Source organism: Filicampus tigris, chromosome 14 (assembly GCF_054856515.1).
Source record: "Filicampus tigris isolate MCC_2025a chromosome 14, RoL_Ftig_1.0, whole genome shotgun sequence".
Classification (NCBI taxonomy): Eukaryota; Metazoa; Chordata; class Actinopteri; order Syngnathiformes; family Syngnathidae; genus Filicampus; species Filicampus tigris.
The window spans coordinates 18,333,134-18,347,836 of record NC_141230.1 but is presented as its reverse complement, the minus strand read 5'-3'; the positions used below and the strand labels follow the sequence as shown (position 1 = coordinate 18,347,836).

The window sequence follows — 14,703 nt, the reverse complement described above, 5'->3', positions numbered from 1 at the left end:
AGCAGAAATGATTTTACCCACCTGAAAACTATTACGTACTGCAGCCCGTCAGCGTTGACAAGATAGCCTCCGTATCGAAATGAGGCAGCGTACGCCATGAAGATCACACACTGGGACAAGCCAAAAAAAAGCCCGTAGATGTTAGCTCGCTTCTTGGCAGATTTATACGGAGACTCAAGTGTTTGCTCATATGACTCCACAAATGAGCTCTCTTTGGTCAAACCGGCGATGGTTCTGATGTTGGCAAGAGCTTCACTGGAAACCTGCAAAAAAAAAAAAAAAAAAAAAAAAAAAAAAAAGTCGACTTTAAGGATAATATATTTAAATTAGCCCGGGATTATATATATGTAGGCGCTTGCGCTAACCTGGCCAGTGTCTTCCAGTGCTTTTTTATCTTCGTTTGCAAAACCTGTCAACATTTTGGCTTGCAAGAGTCCGGAGAGCCCGATGAGTGGCAAGAAGCACATAATGACCAAGGTTAACTTCCAACTAAAGTAGAAGGCGATGATGAAAGAGGCTCCAATGTTGGTCAGGGAATTGACGATCATGCCAATCTGAGATCCTGTCGCCTAAGATACACAAAACAAAGCACTTTATTATTATTTATTTTGATTGTGTTGTTAAGCAATATTCTAATTAAAGCAACACTGTGTCATGTCAGTTTTTGTTGATTATGGCGGCGCCATGTGGACAAAAGCGGTAGTGTTTTGGCAAAAGTCAACCATAGTGTGGTGAAATCCTGAGCTCACGCTGGCCTGCAAGTTGGACTGAATTACATTTCTATTTCCAGTGGCTGTGTGAAAGGTGAATAGCGATGAGGTAATGAATCTAATTTTGTTTAAACAATACTCTTGTTTGTTTGTTTGTTTTAGGGCTTCTGCCATGACACCTGTAATAGTGCGTAGACGTTCGAATTCTTATAGCGAAAGGAGGAAGTCAGTATTCTGTAAAGCAATTCAGGACATTTGTATTTTTTTTGGTGTGCCAGGGTTGCTCCCATCCTCCTCAAAGTTGCTGAGTGCCAGTAAAAAACATACAGACCCCCCCCCAGGGCACGACAAAAGTCCCATTCAACTAGTTTGTAAGTCAATGTTTCATCAAAAGAGTTGTAAAAACATTTTGTTCAGGTCGAATTCTTGCCCAGTGCTGCTTTAATGGCCATTAGGATTCTGGAGGGTGGGCATTTCTATTGATCCCACCGTTCACCCAACAGTTCACGGAAATTAGTTTAATGTTTTTGGAATGATCTTGTTCTGTACTTATTATTTGACTTGGTCAAAATGAGTGCTGGAAAACAAACAAGAGAAAGCTAGCAACAGCCAAGGCTAGCAATAGCAAAATAGCGGAAAATGAACCACTTACACCCTGGACCATGGAGGCGTCAGTAGCTAGTCTGGTGGTCAGTGCGCCGGGACTGTTTTGGAGGTCATCAAACCAGCCGATGTCTTGTTTCAGCATGGCCTGGAAGCCGAATTTCCTTAGACGACGTGTCAGCAACTCTCCCGACTTTGCAAAGGCGTATCCCTGCAATATCCAACCAAACCGTCTTATTGATTCGTAGCACCTTTCTTGTTCAAATTTGCAAATTTATCAGCTTTTGTGCCAACCTGTAAATACTGTGAGAAAACACTTGTCACCGCCACGATGCAAAACAGAACGCATATCCCGTTGATCTGCTCCCTTTGCTTATTTACGTCCGCTAAGGCAAAGGTCTGTGCGCACAAAAAAAACCAAAAAAAAAACCAGGTCAACATCTTAAGTTTCTGAAGCGGTAAACAAATGAACCTAAAATGAACCTAAAAGGCGCATGTACCCCTAGAATTTGGCTGAAGAGCACAGCGTAGATCGGGTTAACCGAGCCATTGATTGCAGCCCCCAGAGAGCCCAGTAGCATGTAGGGCCACTCTGACTGGTTGTACTTGAGGATCCGGGAAATCGGGGCTGGTTCAAGATGCTCGTCCTCCTCTTCCTCGTACTCTGGCTGTTCGTGATTCACATTAAAGCAGAAGTCAACCCATTTTTTTTTTTAAAGAATATGTTCTGTGCAAGCCCAGTCACTCACAACTGCTCAGGGCTCAGGTTACGACCAATCATGTCTGCCCTGTTTTCTGAAGCTGAGTCGTGATTGGTCGTTATCTGAGCCCTGAGCAGTTGCGATGTCATTTTCAGTCGACAGAAATGACAAAATGGCCGCCCCCGGAGATGGCTGAAAAACGAGTGGATTAACTTTTATTCCACAAACTGTAAATATAATATTGAACAGAACGCCTTGTTTCAACTGGCGGACTTGCATAGAACATATTCTTGAAAAAAATATGTTTGGGTTGACTTCCACTTTAAGTTATCCCAATTAGCAATTACCCATGACAGATAACAGCAATGTTTTCACATAACAAAAAGCATACAATGTCTGGTATGATCTTCTGGCTGGAAAGGATCCTGAGGCTGTTTGATACGGTGTCGGGGCCAAAATCACCGGACAAGTTGCTCTGAGATCGCAACCGAACTGAGCTCCTGTCGGATAACAACAATCAATTTTGTGTCAGATAATCTCCTGATATTGTCTTCTTTCCAGTTTATTTCACTGCACCTTTTACTTGACCTGCAGCTGCCTCGACTGAAAGATCTCGCTTTTGTTTCAAAGTTTTCCTCAGCAGCAGCTCCGCTGGCAAAATCTGGCAAACGAAAAGTCATCGGTCAGGCTCGTCCTCAGTTCGTATTAAAGCTCCAGCATCACTTCTGAAATTTAGAAAAGTCAGGACCCACCACGATTTCATCCACAGGGGGAACATGTGAGGTTGAGCTCAGAGAGCTTTTGGTCGTAATATTCTTGACTTGGATTATGGACTAGAAATATGCAAATTGCGTATAGTTATTGGAGTCTATCTATCCATATGCCCATAATGAGCCCTGCGGGTGTGTGATGTCATTTTCAATCGACAGAAGTGACAAAATGGCCGCCCCCGGGGATGGCTAAAAACGGGTGGATTTTGCTTCTTAACTCATTGTACTGCCCTCTTGTGGAGAAAGTGTATTTTTTTTTTTTTTTAGTTTTGTATGATTTTGACCCTTGAGTGCTAGTGTATTAGTAGTCCAGGAAATGCTCTTACATCCATAGTGTTGAAGCCTGTAGAATGTGATTTTGGCTACAGAAATATCTCTCTATAAGTATACTGTTGTGAGGAGTGTTTGCTTGCACTAGTTTCCAGAATTTATGTTTTAATTGTGTTTGAAGTTCCGAATTTGACATAAATTACTAGTCGCTAGTTAGAGCTAGCATCCCTTTGGCAACGCCCACGTAAATTAGCATTATGCTAACGGTTACAAACGATCCCGTTTTTTAGGGTTTGCAGCTAATGTCAGTGGCTGATTCAAGTCTATATTGTTTCAAACTACGTATGACATGATTGTGTTGCTATGTTTTGTATGTTACAGTTTTACAGTCAACATCCAGTAAAGTACCAAAACAGCAAGAAGCTTCCTGGTCTTAATTGGAAAAGCTGTTAGCGATCTGTAAAGCTAGTTGCTAAACACTAGTGAAGACAGAATACTCATATTTCATATTAATCACATTGCCTTGTTTCAACTAGTGGGCCTGCATAGGACATATTCCTGAAGAAAATATGTTTGGGCTGACTTCCACTTTTAAGGATTCTATGTACCCACCATTAGCTGTGTTTGGTACAGCGTGGTTCTGCAGGGTGACCAGGGTGAAGTAGACACCTTCCTTTTCCAGGAGCTGGCTATGGCTTCCCTTTTCCACCGCCTGCCCACGTTCAAATCCAACGATGACGTCCGCTTTCCTGATGGTGGAAAGACGGTGGGCTATCGAAATGGTGGTCCTGCCTCCGCGCACCTGCCGTTGAAAGCGTCAATTCACGACACACGGTGTTCGATGAGGCCGGTAAAGTGAACGAGTATCGGCAGATGCGTACCTTGTCCAACGCCTTCTGGACAACCGCTTCGCTTTCGTTGTCCAGGGCTGACGTCGCCATATCCAACAGCAGGATCTTGGGATTCCGGATCAGAGCTCGAGCGATGGCAATCCTCTGCTTCTGCCCTCCGCTCATCTGACCTCCACCCTCACCCACCAAAGTATCAAATTTCTAGAAAATAAGGAATGTATGATATAACATATCATACAGCCATAACGCTACCATAAACCGCCATGAAGTGGATAAAGGGGCTTCGAGTTAACATAAACATACCTGTGGAAGATCCATTATAAAATGATAGGCATTGGCTTCTTTTGCTGCTTGGATTACTTCCTCCATGCTCACTCCAGATTTTCCAAAGCGTATGTTGTCCGCAATTGTCGTGGCAAACAGCACCGGCTCCTGCTCTACGATGCCAATAAGTGAGCGGAGCCACTTGAGGTTTAAACTTCGGATGTCGTGTCCGTCCAAAGTCACCTAAAAAATAAAACTCTCGGTCTCAAAATGTTCCTCATCAGTCCAACGTATCTGAGGATATTTTCCTCACCATCCCTTCCTTGGGGTCATAAAACCTTTGGATGAGCTGAACTGCTGTGCTCTTCCCTGATCCGCTTGGTCCGACAAAAGCGGTGGTTTCGTCTGCTTTCACTTGCACGCTTAGGTTATTCAGAATCTAAAAAAATATTGATTAGTTATATCTAGGGATGTGACGATTAACCGAAAAGCGATTCAAAAGCGATTTGTTTCGATTCATCGAATCAATGAATCGAAACAAATCGTGTTGGTTATTTCATCTCGAAAATGAGGTCTTGAAATGTTTTTTCATTCCAGATGCGTAGCACATTTTGAAGATCAAATTAAGTTTTTGCGCCAAACACCATTGCGTATTGCGTTTGTGGATGGCTGCAGAACCACACTAGCGCACAGAGGCAAGCATGGTAGCAATTTTTAAAACATCGAATCGAATCGAAAATCGGGAACTGAAAATCGAATCGGGGCTTGAGTGAATCGTTACATCCCTAGTTATATCACAAGTGAGTGCTGCGTGCGTCTGCTGGAGAAAAACAGCTGTTACCATGACGTCAGGTCTTGATGGGTAGTGGAATGTGACGTTATGGAACTCAATGTCACCTTTCACTCTGTCTAATTTACAACCATCGTCAGACAAACAATTGATTTCCGATTCCTGTCAAGACAAAAGAATGAAACTGAATGTGTGAATGCTGAGCAAAACATTTCTACGCATTTTTCGACTTGGGATGGATACAAGGTAGTTGTACCCTGTCAATAGTTTCAAAGATAGTCTTTGCAGCTGCACGACCTGAAGCAAATGCCTCCAGACAAGGTGAGGCCTGACCCAGGTTTATTGCCGCTATCAGGACTCCAAAAAACACCTGAAAACATCGATGATCGTCACAGACATGCGATTATTAAGAAGCTCAAGGTAAGAGTTGCTTTTACGCACCTGAATAAGAGTCCCCGGGGATAGCTCCTTGGTGTCGATGACCAGCTGTGATCCGTACCAAAAGGCCAGAGCGAACGTGAGGAAAATGATGCACCACAGATATCCTTGGAAGATTCCGATAATCGCACCTTTTTTCACTCCCCAATTCTGAGCTTCCACAAGGTTTCGGTCATACCTGGATCATTTCTAAATTGAAGTCTAACATGCACTCCTTTTTGAAGACAGTTTGGGAAAAAAAAAAAAAGACGACTACCTTTTAGCCTCCTTGTCCTCCCCACCAAACGCTGCCACCGTTCGAATGGACGACAGAACCTCGTCAGCCACAGCTCCCGCCTTTGCGTACGCCTTTAGCTCTCGTCCTGTTAGCCTAGCCACGGCCTACAAGAACGAAGAATAACACACCAGATCCCTGTAATTCATACTCATCACATACCCTACTCAAAATACTGGGGGGGGGGGGGGGGATGGAACAAAAAATTTAGGAGGCACAATGTGATTTATCAAACCTGAGCCAAATCTCGGTTAAGAAAAATGATCAGTCACAAGAAGGAGTCATGCTACATGAATGAGAAAACTTCTTTCAACCCCGCATTTTCTTGCATCTGGATCATCTCAATGAACGGTGGTAAATGGTGCTGGGACGAGTTAATCAAACGAAACGTGACTTTTATGCGCTCATGTTCAACTTGTGAGCAATAGCCTTTTGACTACCTTCCACTAACACTTCCAATTCCATCACTTGAAAACGTCCTTTTATCCTTGCGGTGGTCTCCCAAATTTTCCACGGTGAAAACCACCAAACCTATCTGGTATCTTTTTTTTTTTTTTTTATCTGAATCTTAGCCAGAACTGTACCATTGCCATCAGTGCAGCGCCAACACCGATCAGGGGGCTCACGGCGATGACAACCAACGTCAGCTTCCAGCCGCCAATGAAACCGACCATGAAGCCAAACACGAAGGTGGAGATCCTCTCGATAAAGAAAGACGCTTGGTCGGCGATGGCGTTGTTGAGCTTGTTGATATCGCTGAAAAGGGAGTAGAACAATATCCGATGCAAACCACAAAGTGACTTGAGCCTGACATGCAGGTCGAGGCCTCACTCCGATAATCTTGTGTTCAGTTCACCAACAGAGTTGCAGTCAAACCACCCCATCTCCATTTGCATGATTTTACGGAAATAAGTCTTTCGGATTCTCTGAGTCTGTCTCGCGGCGGCTGACACCCAGAGAACAATCTGAAGGGAAAATGGCATATTTGACCTCATCAATGTACCACAATAGTATTCTGTAATATCATTCCGCTCCTATTGGGGCACTCTAGAAAGCACGGTATGGAAAACTTACTTGAAAATAACAAAGAAACAGAACTCCAATTCCAATTCCAATATAGTAGTATGCAAACACTGTCATCTGGGCTTCAATATCTACCCTGTCGAGGGAATGAAATCACTAAGTCAGGAGGAACTGGTTCGTATTTGGAAGTTGGAAGTGACCTGAGTTGAATTGACTGTAATTTTCTGATGTATTTTTTGTTTTGTTTTTGCTTTGCGGCAGATTCATTGAACTTAAATGGGAAATCACCCCAAACACATTTTTTTTCAAGAATATGTTCTATGCAGGCCTACTAGTCTGAACACGGCATTCTGATTAATATTTGTGGAATATGAGAAATCCACCCGTTTTTAGCTAGCTCAGGGGGCGGCCATTTTGTTAGCATCACAACTGCTCAGGTAACGAGCAATCACGGCTGGGCTTCAGAAAAAAGGTCAGCCGTGATTGGTCGTTACCTGAGCCCTGAGAAGTTGTGATGTCATTTTCAGTCGACAGAAGTGACAAAATGGCCGCCCCCTGAGATGGCTAAAAACTGGCGGATTAACTCAATATTTATCAGAATGCCTTGTTTCAACGAGTGGGCTTTCATGGAACATATTCTTTCATTCTATTAAAAAAAACAAAAAAAACATGACCACTGAATTGAAAGCGACTCACCCACAGACAACAGTAACATTTTCGGCGGGCTCATAAACGGAGCCATTTGTCCAGTGGATGGTGTCGTGCAGACACGTTTTGTTTGGGTCTTTCAGTTCTTGCACCTCCAACTCATAAATCACAAAGGTGTTGGTCATCATGCCGTACACCAGAAGCATGAGAGGGGCGGCGGCACCATGTACGAGCGCGCACACGCTCCCCACCGCCATCATCACAACCTCTTTCCAGGTGGCAAATCGGAACTGCGCAGTAGAAAATAGATAATATCTTGATATTGAGATTGATTACGTGAAATGGTCACAGATGGAGAAAAGTATCCTGCTCTACAAATTACTGTAGACTTTAAGAGTGAATTCATGAAATGGCACAATGCAACAAAAGGAGGTAAGCAAATAGTGGAAGAAATGAAATCTAATAAAAATCGATGAAATGTACCAGTATGTGTTATACATTTATTTTAATGTGAGGTGTATTTTTTTTTACCAGCTGAAAGTATCCAACACTGAGCGTATTCTGTTCTTTCTTCTGTTTCTTTTCATCCCTGTAAACATTCCATTTCATCAACATTGTTGCCTACAATATTATTTAAAGGGGAAGTCAACCCAAGCATATTTTTTTCAAGAATATAGTCTATGCAGGCCCACTGGTTGAACCAAGGCATGCTGAGAAATATTGCGTTTGTGAAATAAGTGTTAATCCACTCGTTTTTAGCCATCTCCGGGGGCGGCCATTTTGTCTTCTGTCGACTGAAAATGACATCGCAACTGCTCACAACGACCAATCACGGCTCAAATTGAGAAAACAGGTCAGCCGTGATGGGTCGTTGTGAGCGGTTGCGATGTCATTTTCAGTCAACAGAAGACAAAATGGCCGCCCCCGGAGATGGCTAAAAACGAGTGCATTTTGCTGCTTAATTTATATTCCACAAACGCAAAATTTATCATAATCCCGTGTTTCAACTAGTGGGCCTGCTGAGAACATATTCTTGAAAAAAATATGTTTGGGTTGACTTCCGCTTTAAGGGCTAAAATCAGAAAAACGACTCACCCATTCTTTTGTTTTGCTGCAAAAGAGGAAAATGATTTAAACATGTGAAAAACAATTTTTTTTAGGCAAAACTGCACAAACTGTGTTTCAAAATAATGTGCCTTTGAAACATCCCCATTTTATACTATAAAGTTGATATTTTCTGTTGAACATTATATTTTTTGAATTAAATTGATGTTATGCTATTGCAAATGTTTATATGTAGCAGACAATGTAACAGTCATACTGGTCGTATTTTTTTTTGTGTGTGTCGTGTGTGTGCAGTGTGAGATCTCTCACCTACGTCTGTCACACGTGGTGGCGTAAACTTCATCCTTTTCTTCATGTTGCCCGTGCTGAAAAAGAACAAAAAGCAACGCGACCATCACAAGGGGTTAATGTGTAAAAGTGAAACAATCAGCTTCACAAAGTTCAACAAATTATTAAAAATGGTCAACTTTTAAGGACAGATTTTTTTTCTTTATTCTACAAAGACCGATCGCAACATATTCTTCCTGTCCGGTTAATAATTGACGCTATTGACTTGATCCCTTTTATATAAAGTAGATGAGTTGTGAGCTTGTATTCTCAGTGTTCTTTTTTTTCACCCCCCCCCCCCCCCCCCCCCCCCCATTCATCCATTACTAGCCCTTGTACTAGTCAGGGTCAGGGTGAACTGGAGCCCATCCCAGCTGACTTTGAGCAAGAGGTGGCGGACTCTCAATCTCAGGGTCGATAGAGACGAGCAACCGTGCATACTCACATTCACTCCTATGAGCAATTCAGAGTCTTCAATAAACCAAACATCAGCTTTTTTTTTTATGCCATGGGGAAGCCGAGTACCCGTCCACACAGGCACAGTGAGTACATGCAAGTTCGTAGCTGAGATATAAACCTAAAACTTTTGGCTGTGAGGCAGACACGCAAACCAGCCGTTGATATCAACACACTATTTCAAATCAATCTATTTTAACAATGTAAACATATGAATGGTCACCTGTAAGTACAAGTAATGATAATAAAGCAATGCTGCTTCAGCTGGGGGGGGACAAAAAAAATACTGTACCTGAGCAGGACGACTCTCGGAGAATGTGCGGTTTCTTTTTTTTTTTAAACACGGCAGGAGTTAATAAGACAACCTATGCCCCTCCCCTACTACTATTATCTGTAGCCCCGTTATACTGATAAGGCTTGTGTCAGCATTGTGGCTTGTTACACTCTCAATTCTTGGAGAGAAAATCAATTTCTCAAGAATAAAAATATGGATTTCAAGCTGGGAAGCCCGATGTTTTCATTTCAACAATTTATGGGACTTTCAAAACGGGAAGATTTTGATGTCATTTTGAAGAAAAACTATTGTATTTATGAATGTGCCCAAGATGTTATCAGAGGTGATTGTAAAATGAGTTTAATGACCTTAAGGCCATTAGTTGTGGTCAAGTGCATGAGAAGTGGAAGTGCACTCACCGGAATGCAGATCGTCAACTATGTGAAAGGACATTTGACTTTTAATGATTAAAATGATTTCATCCTTTGGCCCATTTAATCGAACGCCACCAAGATTTGTGAGATGACCAGACTTACTTCAGCATACCTCACCAATGTAAATCCCTTGTAATGTAATATAATTAAAAACATTTTTTTTAAATCATCATGTTTGTTCATTCATCACTTCTTGAGGTCAAATTCAGTTGGATTTTGCTCTACGGCTTCTTAGACAGAGCGATGATAAACTGATGATGGAAATCATAAGAGCTTATTAATTTCACTGTTTACATTTTAGATGCACATAAATAAATACATAAATAACATGCCAATTAAAGGTGAATGCCCGCCTGGACATGTGTTTGGATTTGGAATTTGCTCTCTGTTTACAGATGATCTGATATGTATTCCCAACACAAGTGATTGATAATATCAGAGGAAGGTGGGACTCCAGTCCAAGACAACACTGCAATAAAAACAAACTCTCAGGATCTCCTTCACGGAGCTGGAATGGTATGGACTCTTAATACGATCATCATTTTCTTAATTATATAATATAATTTTACTATATTATATTCGGTTACAATGCGGACAGTTGTAAAAGTGAAAGATACGATTCATTTGATTCCCCCTTTGCAACATTAGATTTTTGTAAATAGATAAATGATTAAAAAACACATGTTTTTATATACATATAAGAGGGCAGCATGGTAGTGCACACTGTAATTTTAATTTTCTTTCAACGATATTGGAGTATATTATATTTGTATTCTTTTTTTTATTAGAATCCAGAACAGGCGTCACCAACTTCGGTCCTCGAGGGCTGCAGGCAGCAAGCTCTTGAGAAGCCTGATAACGATCCTGATCAATTTAACAGGTGTGTTACAGTCGGGAGAGATGGAAAACCTGCAGGACAGGTGCCCTCGAGGACCGGAGTTGGTGAACCCCTGATCTAGAACCTCTCAACCGCGAGGCAGATGTCCATTCAAAACAATTCCAGCAGGTGGCGCCGCTTTCACCTTCTTTTGCAGACTTACCCGGAAAACTGGATATAAACCACGGACGCCAAAAAAAAAAAAAAAAAGTAGCAAACGTTCTACCCACGTCCCACGCCCATTAACGAAACGACTGCCTGGTTTTGTCAGTGATAAGGAATTTACGAGTACCGTAAGTTTAAAAAATTTACTCGGTGCATTTAGCTTACACTTAGTTGCATAATTAATTTAAGTGCATTTGAGGCGAACTGTGAGTAGACTACGTAACGTCTGCATTAGTGAAATGTTTGTATTGTATTTGTACTTGTATCTTGATAACTCGTCAAACTTGTTTTTTCTTACCCCCCTTATGATAAGCTCAGATGAGTTGAGCAGGGCTCATAAATACTAAGGCTCGCACATACACGTAGTTCCGTCTGCCATATACGATTTAAACCAATCCGGAGCACCACCGCTCGTAGGTGCTGTAATAGAGCCACTAAAATATTGTGGTCCACGGTATCAAACTCTGCAGTTTCTACTGTTATTTGCTCCTCTAGGCAGATGTTCCTGTATATCCTGGGGCTGCTGCCCTTGTGGTTTGTCTACAGGTGGTTCAAGGAGTCCAAACGCGTGGCAAACAAGGGAGATAAACATGTCTACATCACCGGCTGTGACACTGGCTTTGGGCATTTACTGGCCAAGCATCTGGATAAGCTGGGCTTCCGCGTGATCGCAGGCTGTTACACCGACAAGGGCGAAGATGAGCTGAAGAAGACCTCCTCTGACAGACTGACCACACTTCATTTGGACGTCACTGACTCGGCTAGCGTTGGACAGGCCACAGCTCTCATCAAAACTCTCGTAGGCCAGAAAGGTAAGGTGACATCAGTAGGAACACCCGCGGAGTGATGGAAGATCTGTAACAAAAATTGTGCCTTTACCCATATGACGATGCTCATTTTTGATTGACTCTGACTCGGTGTAAATTTCAGCCTTATGAAACATGTGTGAATCGTGGCCGCGCCCTGCCGTGACTAGCAAAAAAAAATGTGAGCAGTAATTGATGCCCCACAAGAATCTTGGTAGTTTCCGACATTTAGTAGTTGAAAGTGTAATTGTACCACAAATGAACTTCCAACATATACACAATGGATTATTATTTTAGGTGCGTCTGTGCGGCTCTTTCTGTCTCACTAGACGAGGCAGGCGTATGTGAGAATGGCGCAAAGGTGAATATGTCCATCTCTGCGTGTGTTTTCAGGGCTGTGGGCCGTTGTGAACAACGCGGGCATCGCTGTGCCAGGAGCCCCCACAGACTGGCTCACCGTTGAGGACTACAGGGGCATGCTGGCCGTCAATCTGGTGGGCGTGATCGACGTGACCCTGAGCGTCCTCCCTCTCGTCAAGAAGGCCCGGGGCAGGGTGGTGAACGTGGCCAGCGTGTTCGGGAGGATCAGCCCGTTCGGCGGACCCTACTGCGTGTCCAAATACGGCGTGGAGGCCTTCAACGATAGCCTGCGGTCAGAGCTAACTCCACATGTTGTTCCTCTAGCAGAGATGCGGATCATCATCATCATTTTAGCTCAATCCCTACTTCAGATTGAACATGGCGCCATTTGGAGTCAAAGTGTTGTGCATCGAGCCTGGCTGCTTCAAAACATACGTCACTGACACGCAGATCTTGGCGAAAAACGCAAGGAGGATCTGGGACAGACTGCCGCAGGACGTAAAAGATGACTATGGACCAGACTATTTGGAGTGTGGTGAGTTTTTTGTGCCTTGTCACTTAAAGTGGAAGTCAACGCAAACCTTTTTTCCTTTTTTTCAAGAATATGTTCTATGCAAGCCCACTAGTTGAAACAGATAAAAATAAATAAGTGTTAATCGACTCGTTTTTAGCCGTCTCCGGGGGCGGCCATTTTGTCTTCTGTCGACTGAAAATGACATCACAACCGCTCACGACGACCAATCACGGCTCAGATTCAGAAAACAGGTCAGCCGTGATTGGTTGATTGATAATATAATTGTCATAGTTTTAACAGCCCTAGCTTTGCTTTTAACTCATTCTATGCCAACGACATATTTATATGTCATTTCACAGAGGGTCTGATAAAGTCTGGTACTGAATGAGTTAATAAGGAGGGGGAGACAAGCAGTAGCTACACCGAGGGCTGCGGCTTCATTTGTTTGTAATAGGACGGTAGGATCTGGGACAGTTTCGGCTTTCCTTTCAAGGTTTACTTCACACTCTAAAAACAGTTGGGTTAAAAATCACACCATTTTTGGGTCAAAAATGGACCAATCCACAAATTCGGTCAATTCGACCCACCTTCTTGGGTTGTTTTGTACAAAACAGCCCAGTTTTTCGGGGCTGTTTTCTGCAAAAACAACAACAACCCAGTTTTCCGCAAAAATAATCCAGAAAATTGGGTCAAATAGACCCAAGTAGTGGATCGGTCCTTTTTTGACCCAAAATGGTGTTATTTTTAACCCGACTGTTTTTAGAGTGCAGGCTGAACAGAGAGCAGTTTGTTTTTCAAAAGTAGTCAATGTTTTATCATCACACTGTGTACCCGACAAGGGCGGAGCCATGGGTGGGCCTGGGTGTGCACAGGGCCACCCAGATTGACAGACTGCCCACCCAAGTCAGATTCATGTAAAAAAATATATACTTTACATATGAATATTAAGAATGACATAATTATGGTTGTCTTAGGAAGATCTGAACTTCATATTATTTAGTTTGCCATTTTATTTGAATATACAATGTGTCAGGACAGGAGGATTGTGCTGGGTGGGAGAAATATTCACCCTGATTTTTCCAGGCCCACCCACTAGCCACGTTCTGGCTCCGCCCCCTGGCACCCGACAATCTTACTTGGATGTTTCTTATTCTGCAAACAGTAGCACGTTACACTATTTACAAAAAAAAAAAAAAAAAAGTCACAGTGTTCCAACTGAATAGCGACTGCTCTGTGTGTGCTCTTCGTTGTAGCGCTCCGAGCAGTTGATTCAAGATTTAAACTCCTGACTGATAGCGACCTGATGAAGGTGGTCGGCTGCATGGAGCACGCCATCGCCGCCGTCCACCCCCGTACGCGTTATTCGCCCGGATGGGATGCCAAGTTCATCTGGCTGCCTCTGTCCTACATGCCCTCCTTCATCACTGATGGCTTCTTCCTTAAATTCAGCCCCAAGATTGAAGCGTCTGTGTACTAAGATCCAACGGGAGTCTTCCTTTGGTGTTGCCACTGTTTGAGTACTTCATCTTTCCTATAAATGATCCACCATATCATCGGTGTTTGGTGCACTGTCGTGTCCTTATTATTTCCTCTTAGTTAAGTATGTACATTACATTTATATAGTATTTTTCCTAATTTGGGATCCTCATGGTGGGTTTTATACCTTTTAGACCCTGTACTACGGATGGAAACAGTTAATTGTCTGCATTGCTAACCGGATCATTAAAAGTTGCCCACCAAAACACGCCAAAGGTAAACAAATGCCACTAGAACAAAATGAGATAAGGAGGATTTGGACAAGAGCTGCAACGAAACAGGTTTTGCAGGACTCAGTCATCCACACAAAGTTTTTTTTTTCTCCACTACAGTACTTACTTCCACTACACTATGGCATTTCTGCACAGTAGGTCAAAGTTGTGACTGATAATGTAAGGGGAAAGTGGAACTCCAGTCAAAGACAACATTGCAATAAAAACAAACCCTCGGGAGAGCTGCAAGTCGCCGTGCATGTCGTACGAACTCACAAACTATAATTTTTTTCATTTGTATATTATGTTCAGGTACACTGCGGACAATTGTAAAA

At 42.8% G+C, this 14,703-nt stretch overlaps 2 protein-coding genes across 4 annotated transcripts in view; one reads left to right on the top strand and one right to left on the bottom strand.

Moving 5' to 3' along the window:
• abcb11a (ATP-binding cassette, sub-family B (MDR/TAP), member 11a) overlaps nucleotides 1-14,703 on the bottom strand; it is a 31,124-nt gene that overhangs the window by 3,662 nt on the left and 12,759 nt on the right. For both annotated transcript variants that reach the window (XM_086051947.1, XM_086051945.1), the window contains exons 3-24: nucleotides 8,717-8,772; nucleotides 8,438-8,453; nucleotides 7,874-7,931; nucleotides 7,391-7,632; nucleotides 6,746-6,830; nucleotides 6,503-6,636; nucleotides 6,256-6,427; nucleotides 5,654-5,778; nucleotides 5,401-5,575; nucleotides 5,216-5,329; nucleotides 5,011-5,121; nucleotides 4,483-4,608; nucleotides 4,209-4,412; nucleotides 3,936-4,106; nucleotides 3,667-3,856; nucleotides 2,591-2,675; nucleotides 2,406-2,514; nucleotides 1,814-1,981; nucleotides 1,608-1,712; nucleotides 1,363-1,524; nucleotides 366-569; nucleotides 22-263 (exon numbers count right to left, since the gene is read on the bottom strand). In XM_086051947.1, the coding sequence (XP_085908073.1) occupies nucleotides 22-263; nucleotides 366-569; nucleotides 1,363-1,524; nucleotides 1,608-1,712; nucleotides 1,814-1,981; nucleotides 2,406-2,514; nucleotides 2,591-2,675; nucleotides 3,667-3,856; nucleotides 3,936-4,106; nucleotides 4,209-4,412; nucleotides 4,483-4,608; nucleotides 5,011-5,121; nucleotides 5,216-5,329; nucleotides 5,401-5,575; nucleotides 5,654-5,778; nucleotides 6,256-6,427; nucleotides 6,503-6,636; nucleotides 6,746-6,830; nucleotides 7,391-7,632; nucleotides 7,874-7,931; nucleotides 8,438-8,453; nucleotides 8,717-8,762 (3,044 nt within the window). In that variant the 5' untranslated portion in view covers nucleotides 8,763-8,772. The remainder of the gene's footprint in view (nucleotides 1-21; nucleotides 264-365; nucleotides 570-1,362; nucleotides 1,525-1,607; nucleotides 1,713-1,813; nucleotides 1,982-2,405; nucleotides 2,515-2,590; nucleotides 2,676-3,666; nucleotides 3,857-3,935; nucleotides 4,107-4,208; nucleotides 4,413-4,482; nucleotides 4,609-5,010; nucleotides 5,122-5,215; nucleotides 5,330-5,400; nucleotides 5,576-5,653; nucleotides 5,779-6,255; nucleotides 6,428-6,502; nucleotides 6,637-6,745; nucleotides 6,831-7,390; nucleotides 7,633-7,873; nucleotides 7,932-8,437; nucleotides 8,454-8,716; nucleotides 8,773-14,703) is intronic.
• Nucleotides 10,926-14,170, top strand: LOC147136660 (retinol dehydrogenase 7-like). Of its 2 annotated transcripts, XM_086051970.1 has the most exons (5): nucleotides 10,926-11,068; nucleotides 11,436-11,752; nucleotides 12,140-12,398; nucleotides 12,478-12,641; nucleotides 13,874-14,170. In XM_086051970.1, exons 2-5 carry the CDS (start codon nucleotides 11,440-11,442, stop codon nucleotides 14,095-14,097), a joined length of 960 nt encoding a protein of 319 aa, XP_085908096.1. In that variant the 5' UTR covers nucleotides 10,926-11,068; nucleotides 11,436-11,439; the 3' UTR covers nucleotides 14,098-14,170. The 2 variants fall into 2 exon arrangements, with proteins under 2 accessions (XP_085908096.1, XP_085908095.1); XM_086051969.1 differs by lacking the exon at nucleotides 10,926-11,068 and having other exon boundaries at nucleotides 11,075-11,752.